General features: G+C 34.9%; 1 protein-coding gene across 3 annotated transcripts in view; it reads left to right on the forward strand.

Moving 5' to 3' along the window:
* The window catches only part of LOC150109666 (NEDD8-conjugating enzyme UBE2F-like), a 148,676-nt gene that overhangs the window by 43,018 nt on the left and 92,058 nt on the right, over nt 1–13,600 (forward strand). For all 3 annotated transcript variants that reach the window (XM_090409615.1, XM_090409607.1, XM_090409623.1), the window contains one exon: nt 1,846–1,948. In XM_090409615.1, the coding sequence (XP_090265741.1) occupies nt 1,846–1,948 (103 nt within the window). The remainder of the gene's footprint in view (nt 1–1,845; nt 1,949–13,600) is intronic.

Genomic DNA, 13,600 nt, shown 5'->3' on the forward strand with positions numbered 1-13,600 from the left:
CATCCACTGCAAGTAGCACTTGCATTTGACTCCCTGGTATGAATATCTGTGGTATCACTGATTGTTGCCCTGGGATGGCTCAATTTGCCCAACAGATATGCCTGCAACATGGCATCCAATTTATACCGGCTGACAGTTGACTTCTTTCCAGGCTGTGCATGTGTGCGCACGCGCTTTGTTATTAATATAAAACAATGTAGTTTTCAGATATTTAGTATAATGAAGCAGTAATATATGTAGGCCTGGGTATAGAACCTGTTTAATTAGAAATGGAAGAGATATTGGAAGAACGATTGTAAGTTGCATCCTTCGATTAGAAAAGGCCTAAGTTCGATTCTCATCACGAGGAGGAATCTTGATATGGACTTCAATTGAAGTGAGTTAGCCGATCTCATACGGAGGTGGCAAGGCTTTTTCTCCCGGAAACTCGGGTTTTTCATCCTGCATCCAGACAAAAAATATTAGTTGTGGTGGTGATGGGCAGTAGATGGTGTTGATGTAGATGATTGATAGTAGAGGTTTGGTGGAGATGGAGAGTTGTACATTAGGTGTCATCCCATGATGAGTCTTTGGACTCCTTAGAGGTCTCAGGAATAATAATAATAATATTTATAGTAGATGGATGGTCTGTAATAAGATATGTCAAGGAAATTTATAAAAATGGTACAGTGCGACAAGATTGAATAAAGTTTACAATAGTACTACATGATTAAGTTTACATTATAACTAGCTTCCTATTAAATGCATCCTTGCACTTTTAAAAGTACCTGAATGCATATCCCACTTTGAGAAATCTGATTTCATAACCTTCTGTGCAGATGAACTATGGACATGGCAAGATTTTATCTTCCAGAAACTTGAGTAGGTAGCAGAAGAATAAATGTATTTAACAGACTTCAAAATTTTGCATGCTCATCAAACTATTAAGATACTTGGATCGCTCTCAAACCTATAATTTTCTGAAATGTCTCATACATCTGTTTATTCATTCATTCATAGCTCCCGTAGCTTGCCAAAAGATTTGCATTGTATCAAATTTCACAGACTTGGAAAAATATCAGTGTATTTTTAATAAACATGCAATTCCCTTGTTCAACATATTCATTGTCCTGTTATAAAATGTAATTGAATTATTAAAACTAGACCTCTCCTCAATTAAGGAAACTTCTCTCTGCATGTGAAACAGAGCCTACATAACTCATTCAGTAACAACACGTTTTGTTTGGAAAGACTTGTGTTCAAATTCTGTGTAGGATTGTGAAGAACCTTTATAGCAATTTTTCAACTAAATGTGAGTTAGTTGGTCTCATACAGAGATGGCAGGGTATCCTCTTCAGGAAACTTGAATTTTTCATTCTGCAAAACAGGCAAACCTGGCTAGAATATGCAATTTACAGTCATAATACACTTACCTTATAGCCTTATTTCCTTTTGCCCTAACTACAAACAATGCAAACTACATGTGAAAAATTGACAGCTAATATAGTATCATTTGTTGCCATTCTTTCATTAAAAATGCAGGAATGCATTCTAAAGTTCTTGAATTATTTTCAAAGAATTTTCACAGCTTAAACACTCAACAATGAAAAATATATTCATTTTTTTGAGTATATGCAAGATGATCATTCTAATTCAACTCTAGTAATGCTACATGATTTCACCAGTCATAAAAATTTAACATTTTATTTCTTAACATTATGTATTGATATCTTCTGATTTGATCCATTCATGGATGGATTTAGGACTACTAGTGTAATAGTATACACTAGTTAAATACAGTAATTAAAATTTAAGATTACGTGATCACGTTCTTTTTCTAATTTTTTTCCAATCTTTGTTTTTTAGCCTCCAAAGGTCAAGTGCCTAACAAGACTTTGGCATCCAAACATTAGTGAAGACGGCGATATATGTTTAAGTTTACTACGGCAGAATTCTATCGATGGCATGGGTAATTGGAGCTAATTATATAATTAGCATATATATGTACAAATAATCACTTTATCAAAATAACGATTTTTTTTTTTTCTCTGAAAGAATACTTTTATTAAACTGTTGAAAAAATAGTATGTGATGTTAGAATTGTAAATATTTAAAGAACAGTGCCAACACAAAGGTTTTCTGCAAGGAAAATAAATTACTTTTCTGCAAACATTGTTCTGGATCTAGAAAAACAATTAGCTATAGTATTCAATGCTAAATATGAGGATAATCCTTTTGAATGACAGGCAGTATTATATACAGTGATGTGGGCAGATAGTAGAATGGAGAATTGGACAATGAGTGACTTTTGACTGTGGTCCCACAGAAAGTTCTGCCAAGCAAGAAGTGGAGGAATTTTTTAAAACATTAGAGAGGGCAGCTGACACAAAAGAAAATGATGGACTAGATGATGTTCTTTGCCAGAAATGGTCAAATATTGAGGTATAAAAGCAATACAGTGGCTACACTGCATAATTCAGGATGGCCTATTCAGAGAATTGAAAATTCCAGATGATTGGAGTAGATCTCTCATAATACCCATCTATAAAACCAAAAATATGTGATAATTGCTGAGGAATTTCCCTACTAAATGTTTTTGATAAGATTTCTGCAAGCCCGTTTGAGAAATGGATGAGAAAAATTGTGGAAGGGGAAACTTAGAGAAAAAGCTGTGTTTAGTCCAAATAGAGGTTCTCAGAATCAATTTTCACTTTTAGTTCAAAAATCATGAGAATATAACAAAGATCTGTATCCATGTAGTTTTGTAGAGCTGGGAAAGGTATATGACAAGGTAAGAAAAGAAAAACTATTTGAAATACTATAATAATAATTACTATTCATGTTGGAGGTTTAATGGAATATTTACAGCACTAAGAAAGGATTAAAAACTAATCTTAATGCATCCAATATTTCGTCTCAGTCACTGAGACATCTTCAAGGATTACAAATAACTCTTGTAACACACTCAAATAGAACACAATACTAAGTGAAACATGTGAGTGACTCTAAAGTCCTATCTAGGTGTAGAAAGGTCTAGATAGTGTAGGGGACCTGGGATGTAAAGTGGGACCTCTGATAATTAATGTTTTCCAAATTCTGGGACGTTACCAAACTTTCCAAAGAACCAGTGAAGCTGGAACAGGCAAATGCCTAATCCTTGAAGAGAAGAAGAAGAGATGATTGCCATTTAGTTTTGAGCAAGATAATGTGTATGAAAGTTTTTTCGAAAAGAATGAAAGCTATTGAATAGCTTGAAGATGCAAGCTGCAGACTACTCTTATATACAAATATTCATCATCAGCTTTATCAATCCAGTGCTTGCTTAAAAGATGACTCCAAAACTCTTTATCAGTGGCTTTTCTTCTCCATGTCACTCCTGCATATCTGATGATTCCACCAATCCATCATGATTGTGCCCAGCGTTGTGATCATTTTTTTTCTCCTGTAAAATCCAATCTGTACTTCTTTTGTCTGTCATTGTCTTCAATCAGTATTACTAGTAACATTGCCACTTGAGATGTTTCACCCTTCGTATAATGGCAGAGGCTTTGGTTTGAGTTTTTATCTAAGTATTCCTTTTGCCATCCAATCTTGTAACACCCATGCATATGCATGCCAAATTGTGTTCTTAGTTTTTGAGTTTCCTTTGCATTTAATGTCCATGTTGTGATATGGCTATGAAACATGGATGTTAAATTCAGGGAAAATGCACTATCTAGTTAAAAACTTTCCTTTTCAGGTATAGTGGTAATGGTTTTTGAATACTGACTGTAATTTTCCAAATGCTTTCCATCCCAAGCATTGTTTATCTTTAGACTTCTTCCATGGTATTTTGATCCATTGATATATACATTGTCTTAAGTTGTAATGATCCACTTGTTCAGTTTCATCATCGTTGATTTTTTTATTATTTCCGGTTGTGCATAGCTATTGAACATAACTTTGGTCTTCTTTAGGTTTATCTTTGAGTCAGCTGTTTTGCTAGCAGTTTGGAGTTCACAAATACAAGTCTGTACTTCATGTGAACTTCAGGTAAAGGTAACTGTCATCTGCAAAGTATAAATTGCTTAAATATCTTTCATTTATCTTTATACCTTTTTCTTTCCAATCAAGAAGTTTGAATATTTCTTCTAGGCATGCTGTGAATAATTTTGGAGATATTGTCACCATGTCACATCTCTCTCTTTATATTTCCATTGAAATGAATTGTTACTGTTGCATTGGTATATGCTGATTTGATGGTCCTGAAATATGGCTCCTCCACTTGCTGGTTTCATAGTGCTTTAAGTATTGCACAAGTTTTTATGGAATCAAAGGCTTTCTCATAATAAAACTATTTGTCATTCATTATACTGTTCAATAATCTGTTCTACAACTTCAATATGGTCCATTGTGCTAAATCCACTTCAAAAACCTGCCTGTTCTTTTTGTTGTGCAAGATCTAGAGTTGCAATATTTGCTATACAAGATGTATAGCAAATCTGCCTCTGGTTATTTCTTATATTGCGGTCTTATTTATTTATATAATATATCTGATCCACACACAAAAGGTCACAAGACCTATAGCACATTTGTGCCATGTATGAGCAAGAGAAAAAGAAAAAAGGAGGATATGTTCACATTTTGTTTGAACAGTTGAAGGTTGTATTCTTTGGAGAAAGCAGAGTGGAGAAGACTGTTCCAAAGAACAGAAGTAGATGGAATGAAAGAGAAGGCAGTGAAATTAGTATGGTGAGTTTCAAGATGGACTGTAAAAGGGTGCTGATTAGTAGTGGCTCTTGTTCTAATTATTTTGGAGGAAAGTGGAGGAATGATAGTTTCCAATTCAGCAGAGCACTGTCCATAAAAGTATTTAGAAGAGGTACAAGGCAGAAACTTGAATGTCTGTGAGAGAGGGATTGAAGTGGATATGTGGAGTGGGTGAAAGAATGGAATCCTGGGGTACTCCTGCATTGATGGGGAAATCTGAGGAGAGAAAACCATCCACCATGACACATGGTGAGCAGCCATTGGGAAAGCTGATGATCCAGTTGCAGGCTGCTGTGCCAAACCCAATCAAATGCCTTTGAAATGTTCACAGTAACCATGTGGATTTCTCCAAATATTTTTCCATGGCTTGAGTCCAGAGGTGGGTGGTGAAAGTAACACGATCAGCTGTAGATTGCAAGTGGCAGAATCCTCGCTGCAAGTCACTGATTAGGTGATAGGTCTCTAGGTAGTTCAAGAGTTAATTATTGATCTTCTCCATAATTTTAGAGAGAACGGAAGTGAGAGCAATTGGATGGCTTCATTGGTTGACTGTAATCACCTTTCTTTGGGATGGACTGGATGTGGGCCTGTTTCTGTGTTGTAATGTAGATTCCAGTTGAATAGGATAGATTGAAGGGTGATACGGGATAGGAGCTAGTTCTGGAACACAATTTTCTACCGCAATAGGTAGTATACCATCAGGATCAGATGCCTTGTTTGTGTTCAAGTTATTAATGATTCTTCGGATTTCTTCTTGGCAGAAGATGATGGGTGACATGGAGAGTTCCATTCTTGATGGAATGGAGGGAACTTTATCCAGGTTATCAATGCAGGAATTGGAAGAGAAGAGTGATGCCAGTAAGTCTGCCATCTGGGTATGAGAGTGATGGAAAGATGGGGTGGGGGGGGTAAAAGTTGTACCCAATGGCCTTGGCAAGGGACCAGAAGGAGCAACTGCCATTTGGGAATGATAGGGAGTTTCTAGCATTTCTGCAAAGTCTGACTTGGATTTGATTCTTTTACAACTGTTGTAGTGAGCATAGTTAGCAGATGGAGATTTGTTCTTGAGCAGCAATTCATCATAAGCAGAGGGGTTTTTTTTTCCCTTTATGGCATTGGCACACTTTTTTGAGAAATAAGTCATGGATAGTGGCTGAGAATTTGGAGTGGAATAAGGGATGAAAGCCTTCATTCCTGTGAGAATGACTTCTGTTATTTTGGTTTGAGCAGGCATTTGGATCAGAACAACTGAAGCAGTAGTCAGACCATGGGAAGGAGGAATAGAAGTTACAGAGATCATCTTATTTTGCACTGTTGTAGTGCCAAAGGACATGAGACTGAGAACTGGTAGGTGAAGGTTGTTCTGTGGCAAAAGCCTTGTATGAGGTTGTGATCTGAGTTACCAAGAGGAGAACTGACATCCACAGTATATTTGGAAGGGGAGCTTGTTGTTAGGAAGAATCAAGTGTGTGTTGACAAATTGAAGGGGGTTGTCAGTTATTCTGGTAGGGAAATTAATGACCTGTGATAGGTCATTGCTAATGGTGAACATCTCAGCATCCCTGCCTGCTTGATCAGTGAAACTGAAGAAAGGAAGCCAGCATGAATTGTGAAGTCTCCAAAAAAGGATGACCTCACTATTGGAGTATTTTGACAGTAGAAAGTCCAGCTTTGGACACAGAGAGAGAGTTGAAGAAGTCAGAGTTGTTAATGGAGTTTGGAGAGTGATAGTGATATAAAAATGACAGGTTGATTTGGTAGAGAAATTTTGAGCCAAAGCAGATTACACATTTGGGATTCAAGGTTTTCCAATCTCTGGTATGGTATGTCAATTCTGATACTGAATGCACAAGTGCTGCCCTACGAAGCACTATGTAATGTGTAGTTTGGGCAGTTGAGGTGGACAGTGACTGTTGAGGTTTCCAGTTGGGGTTCAGATAGGAATAGTAATTTTGATAGAAATTTTATGCTAAGAATCAATGATGGTCGGTTGTTTGGGGGTAGAAGGGGATGGATTTTTTTTTTTTTTTTTTTTTTTTTTTTTTTTTTTTTTGAACATCAATAAGCATGAACTTTCTTTTCAGGCAGTTTAAAGTTTCTGAGAGTAAAATTTCTTTGTTAGTGGTTCAACAATATTTTCATAGTTGTCATCATCAAATTCCTGATATGTACCCTCAAGGGGTGTACAGGATATGATAGTGTTAATATTTAGAGGTGTTTATATAGAAGATATGATCATAATATTAATCGTACTGGCTGTGCCATTATTTAAATATAGGATTTTTATTAATTTAATCCTGTATATAGAAATGATCTCTGTTCAACAATTATTTTTAATTTATTTCCGAGTGTACCTATATATGCACAAGGGTTCACTCCGATTGGTGCAATGACTTCTTTTTTACTATTTCTTTCAGAATCCAAATAAATCAGACTCAAGACCAAAATACAAAATAAATACATTTAATATAACAAAAACAATATATATACACTTCAAACAAATTTTATATAACTATAACTAACTACAGAATTAATTGGATCCAAGGCCTTTTAAAAATAAATTTACACTTAAGACTAGACTAAACACTTTGTTTCACAATGACAAAATGTTCATAGACAGTTGCTTTCTCTGTCAAGGCCCTTTTCCGAAGATATATGACTTTATTCTTCATTTTCATAGGCTCCTTTATCATCACTTATGTAGCACACATTAATTCTTCCTAACTCAATTCTGTCTCTTTTTAGTAGAAATAATAGTTAGATCCGGCGTCCTTAAGACAGATGAAACTTCCTAATCAGAGTTTTCTCGAACATTCCTTTAAAACGTAAATAGCAATTTCTTCTTTTATTTACTAATGCTTATTAACAGTCTTAACTCTTCCATTTAAAAAAATTCACAGTTCTACGATTCCCTTTTCGGAATCTACTATAAATCTTCCAATTAGCGTTTCCTCGAATATTCGAGGAATCCTTTTAAAACAATCTATAGCAATATTCCCCTTTATTTATCAATACTTATTCCACATTAAAACTTCATAGTTCAACAATTCTCTTTTCGGAATATATTAATTTTCTTCCGACTGTCACATAAAAAAACTCAATTTCCTCCGAATCTAAATGTCTGCCGGCCTGTATTCTAATTTCTTTGTGAATGCTATCTTGTTTACTCTCCTGTTGCTTCACTACCGAACTTGTCAGCTGTCAATCACACATCAAACTTCTCAACGAGCATGTGCACTCCATGAAACTGGTAAGCAAGAAGTTAGGTATAATGGCTGACATGTTGTCTCCATTAGTGACAAGAGAATGCCTTCATAAAACACAACTTTTGATAATTTTAAATTACAATAAAAATTCCTGTAAGTAATACAAATATCAAATCCAGTAAGTACATAACTTTTTTAAATGCTTTACATATCACTTTTGACAAAACAATTTCAATAACGGCACATCGCAAGTGCTGACAATGCGTGTTATGAAACTAAAACTAATAAACATACTAACATAAACAATTCATAAAAATATTTAGAAAATTTTATATTATGATTATTTTTACATCAGTTTCATCTTTCTCTGAAAATTTTTTTTTAAAAAAAAATTTTAAATATTTAACCTATATCTAATAAAACTGTTAATGCTTATTCCTTGATCTTAAAAAATAAAGTGATTTCTGCTGATCATTATTTACACTCTCGGAATCACTAGTTTCAGAATTATCTGATGTTAGAGATAATTCAGAATTTTCTTCTTCCAATTTACTATACTTACAAATCTCATTTCTATACTTTTCAAATATTTCATTTAAACTATTTGAATTATGCCCTAAATCTACAGAATCATTACTATCAGAATCAAATTCTACAGGTGTCTGAGATTCTACAGGTTTCTGAGATTCTTAGATTCTTTATCCTTATTAACTAAATTAGAGGTATTTTCACATTCCTCTGACTTACTTAACTATATTAACTAACCTATGATATTCTGCTATAATTTCATCAATGTTAGAGTCAGTTTGATTATCATCACTCTTACATTGTACATTATCTGAATTATTTACCTTGGGATTTCTAAAATTTCTTGCATTAGGTTTTGTTTTACTCAAACTTCTTAATTTTCTCCCTTTCTGTGTATTTAAATTATGAGTTTTTAAACTATTCCCTTTCCTACTATTTGATTGTGAATGAGATGCACAATTAGAATCAGGAAAACAACAATTATCTTTCAGTATTCTATTCCTATTTTCTCTTAATATGACTAAATTTCTACTCCCTAAAAAATACTTTTTTAAACTATCAGAGTGTATATTTATAATTTTACTAGGATTTTTGACATCTTGAATCCTAAAATTCATAGGAGAGAATTTTTCTAAAATTCTATATGGACTTAAAGCTTTCCTTCCTAATTTCGTAACCTTTTTTAGACTAGATTTATCATCTAACAATACTAAATCTCCTATGACTTATACTTTCTAAAAAACGATTTATATACCCTAGTTTTCTGAGAACATAATTTCCTTATTTCACCTACTAATTTTTTTATAAAGTTTTTTTTCTAAGAACTTAATTTACTTATTTCACCTACTAATCTATGAATAAGGGTGCTTAAGGGTCAAAGCTGTATAACTGAGAGTAGACCTCCACATAGTCTTTAAAGGAATGCGGAGAACCGACCAGGGCTTCTGACCTAATGCCCATCCTCACCTTCTTGTGGTGCACCCTGTTGGATATCTAGCTGGATACGGAACGAACGTGGATGGGCTGGCAATTTGGGATTTAGCCGACCAAATTGTATTCTTATTGGCTTAAACCAATATACAAAATGACAGTACAACATGACAAAATTTCATGCCGGCTGGAGTGTCATCCAGTTAAACAAGGCCCCCCGTTGTTTTTTGCCAGGGGACCAGGGCGAACAGTGAAAAGTCAGCTACTGGAACAAATCTGAAAGCACATCCCAACCACCGGAGTTAAAGATCGGTACTATCAACATAAGAAGCCTAAATGGCAAAGAAATGGAGCTAGCTGAGTAATTAGATAAGTACCAGATCGACATAATAGGGGTGACTGAAACAAAAAAGACAAAACTGGTGAGATCTTTCTGAGCAATAAATACAAAATGTTATATTCAGGAAATGACAATCAAGGAAAAGAAGGAGTAGCCATAGTATTCAACACAAAATACGAGGCTAATCTTCTTGAATGGCAGGCAATCTCAAGTAGAGTGATGTGGGCTAATATCAGAATGGGAAATTGGACAATGAGACTTATTTTTGCCTATGGTCCGACAGAAGGCTCTACTAAGGGAGAAGTGAATGAATTTTTTGATGCTTTAGAAAAAGCAACTGACACAATGAAAAAGGAAAAGTTGGTCCTTGTTGGGGATCTAAATAGCTGAGTAGGAAATGATTGTCAGACATACAAAAATATTTTGGGAAAATTTGGAGAAAAGAGCCAAGCTAATAATAATGGCAAATACCTGTTGGATTTCTGCTCAGGACATGGACTGGTTATTACTAACACCATGTTCCAACATAAAAATGTGCACAAATTCACATGGAGAGAAGAAGCAAGGAATAAGAAAAGTCTCATTGACTAAGTTTTTGTTGATAGTGATGTTTTCCTCCTGGTGCAGGACACCAGAGTGTACAGAGGATTTGAAATTGGAAGTGATCACTATTTAGTCTTCAGCAGGATAAAATGAATTCCATATTGAAAAGAATAACATGTAAGAAAGTTTTGAAGTGAATAAAAGTTGAGTAGCTCTCAGATGTGAGCTGTAGACTAAAATACACAAAGATTATTGAAGAAAAAATGAAAGAGTTTGAGAACAAGAACCAAACCTTGGAGATTCAGTGGCAAGCCTTGAAGAAAACCCTGATTGATTCAGCCAGAGAGGCATGTGGCAAGGTAGTCTGCAAGGATAGAAAAGCAGAACTCCGTGGTCATGTGCAAGGTAGTCTGCTAGGATAGAAAAGCAGAACTCCATGGTGGACACAGGAAGTTAAAGAGGTAGTCAAGGAAAAGAAATAAGCATATCAAAAGTTCCTGGCAAATAAGTCAGCTTGTGCTCTTGGAGAATACAGAGACAAATGTAAGAAAGCTAAACCCTCTGTTAAACTAGCTAAACAAAAGTCATGGGAGGACTTTGGCAAGAGCATTGAAAATAAATATCAAGAAGGTGGTAAGATATTTTGGATATTGTTGAAGAAGCTTAGAAATGGAGGAAAGAATGCTGTAAAAGAAGTTATAGATGATAAAGATGACATGAAAATGGGAGAAAAAGATATCCTTCAAGTATGGAGTAATTACTTCGAAAAATTGCTAAATGAAACAAACAGTGATAGCACAGTGGTAAAAAACACTCAACAGGCATACAGTCAGGAATGCATATCCATACTTGAAATAGAAAAAGCCATCAAAGGCTTGAAGTGTGGAAATGTTGAAATGCAGGAGTAGATGATATTCGACCAGCAATGCTGAAGTATGGTGGTATAAAAGTCTTACAGTGGCTACACTGCATAGTTCAGAAAGCCTGGACAGAGGGACGAATTCCCGATGATTGGAGTAGAGCTCTAATAATACCCATATATAAACGGGAAATAAAACTGAATGTGAGAATTACAGAGATATTTCCCTACTGAGTGTTCCTGGCAAGATCTATGCAAGTATACTTGAGAAACGGTTGAGAAGAATTGTGGAAGAACAAGCTGGATTCAGGCCAAATAGAGGCTGTCAGGATCAGATCTTCACTTTACGACAAATAGTGGAGAAAGCATGGGAATATGACAAAGATCTGTATTTAAGTTTTGTCGATTTGGAAAAGGCATATGACAAGGTGCCAGGAGAGAAGCTATTCAATATGCTACAGTTATATGGTGTCAATGTGGCATTATATCAAGCAATACTTAGTCTGTATTTGAGTTGTAAGTCGGCTGTTAGAATTGAAGGAAGTACAGGAAGATGGTTTAATGTTAAGTCTGGTGTGAGACAAGGATGTACATTATCCCCTCTGTTATTCATTATGAAGGAAAGTGGTGTTAAACATGATATCAGAATTGGAGATGTTATTGTCAGCACTTTGTTTTATGCGGACGATTTTATACTTCTAAATAAATCTGCTACAACTTTGCAAGATTCCCTGATTAAATTGAATAACTGTTGTAATAGATATGGTATGAAGGTCAACATTAAAAAGACAAAAACAATGAAAATAGGTAGAATTGTTGAAAATGTCAACTGTGTTGTGAACAGGGAACCTGTGGAACAAGTAAAACATTTCAGCTACTTAGGCACAATTTTTAGTGAAGATGGTAAATTAAATATGGAAATAGACAACAGAATCAACAATTGAATGAATTCATATGGAATAAGAGAAAAATTAGTCGGAAGACTAAATAAGCTGTATACAAGACAGTGTTCAAACTAGTTTTAACCTATGGATCTGAGAAATGGGTTAGAAGTAAAACACTTGACCAAAGACTAGAGACCGCAGGTATGAGAGTCCTGAGAAAGATTAGAGGCATGAACAGATGGCATTAATGGCAATATCATATTAAAAATGAGGATATTAGGAAAGAATTTGACATATCAACATCCAGGAATATGTTAGTAGAGCTAATCTCAGGTGGTATGGTCACTTAAACAGAATGGGCGAGGAAAGATTAACAAAGCAAGTGTTCTCTGCCAGGTTGGCAGGAAAACGACCCAGAGGAAGACCAAGATATAGGTGGATTGATACGGTACAAAGTGCCGTAGACGATAGAAATATAAGATCTGATAATGTTGGAGTCTTGACAAGTAACAGACTTTTTTGAAGAAAATTGTAGATAGGAACTTAGTAATGATATAAAATTTTCATGTAGTACTATCATATCCTGTACACCCCTTGAGGGTACATGTCAGGAATTTGATGATGATGAATTTTGATATCAGGTTTAATACCACTTTGCTTCATAATGTGATTCATATAGATAATAAATAACAGAGTGGATAATGTACATCCTTGTCTGATACCATATTTAACATAAAACTATCTTTCTGTACTTCCTTCAGTTCTAACTGCTGACTTAGAACTCAAATAAAGACTAAATATTGCTTGATATAATGCTCCATTGACACACTGTAGCAGTTTGAACAGCTTCTCTTTTGGCACCTTGTCATATGTATACCTTTTCCAGATCTACAAAACTTAAATACAGGTCTTTGTTATAATCCCATGATTTCTCAACTATTTGTCATAAAGTGAAGATCTGATCCTGACTCCCTTTATTTGGTCTGAATCCAGCTTGTCTTCACCAAGCTTTCCTTCCATAATCCTTCTCAACCATTTCTCAAGTATACTTGCATAGATCTTGCCAGGAACACTCAGAATGGAAATACCTCTGTAATTCTCACATTCAGTTTTATTTCCCTTTTTAACTATGAGAGATTTACTTCAATCATCTGGAATTTATCCCTCTGTCCAGGCCTTCTGAATTGTGCAGTGCAGCCACTGTATGACTTTTATACCTTCATACTTCATTTCTGGTCGAATATTATCTACTTCTGCTGGCTTTCCACATTTTAAGCCTTTGATGGCTTTTTTCCACTTCAATATTGATATGTATTCCTGACTGTTGAGTGTTTTTTACTACTGTGCTATCACCACTGCTTGTTTCATTTAGCAGTTTTTCGAAGTAATTACTCCATACTTGAAGGATATCTTTTTCACCATTTTTCGTGTCACCTTTATTATCTCTAATTCCTTTTACAGCACTCTTTTCTCTATTTCTGAGCTTTTTTGACAGTCTTAAAAATATTTTGCCAATTTCTTGATATTTATTTACTATGTTCTTACTAAATTCTTCCCATGACTTTTGTTTACCTAGTTTTAC

This window comes from Typopeltis vanoorti, chromosome 2, assembly GCF_054136105.1.
Source record: "Typopeltis vanoorti isolate ZY-2024b chromosome 2, IOZ_Tvanoo_1.0, whole genome shotgun sequence".
NCBI lineage: Eukaryota > Metazoa > Arthropoda > Arachnida > Uropygi > Thelyphonidae > Typopeltis > Typopeltis vanoorti.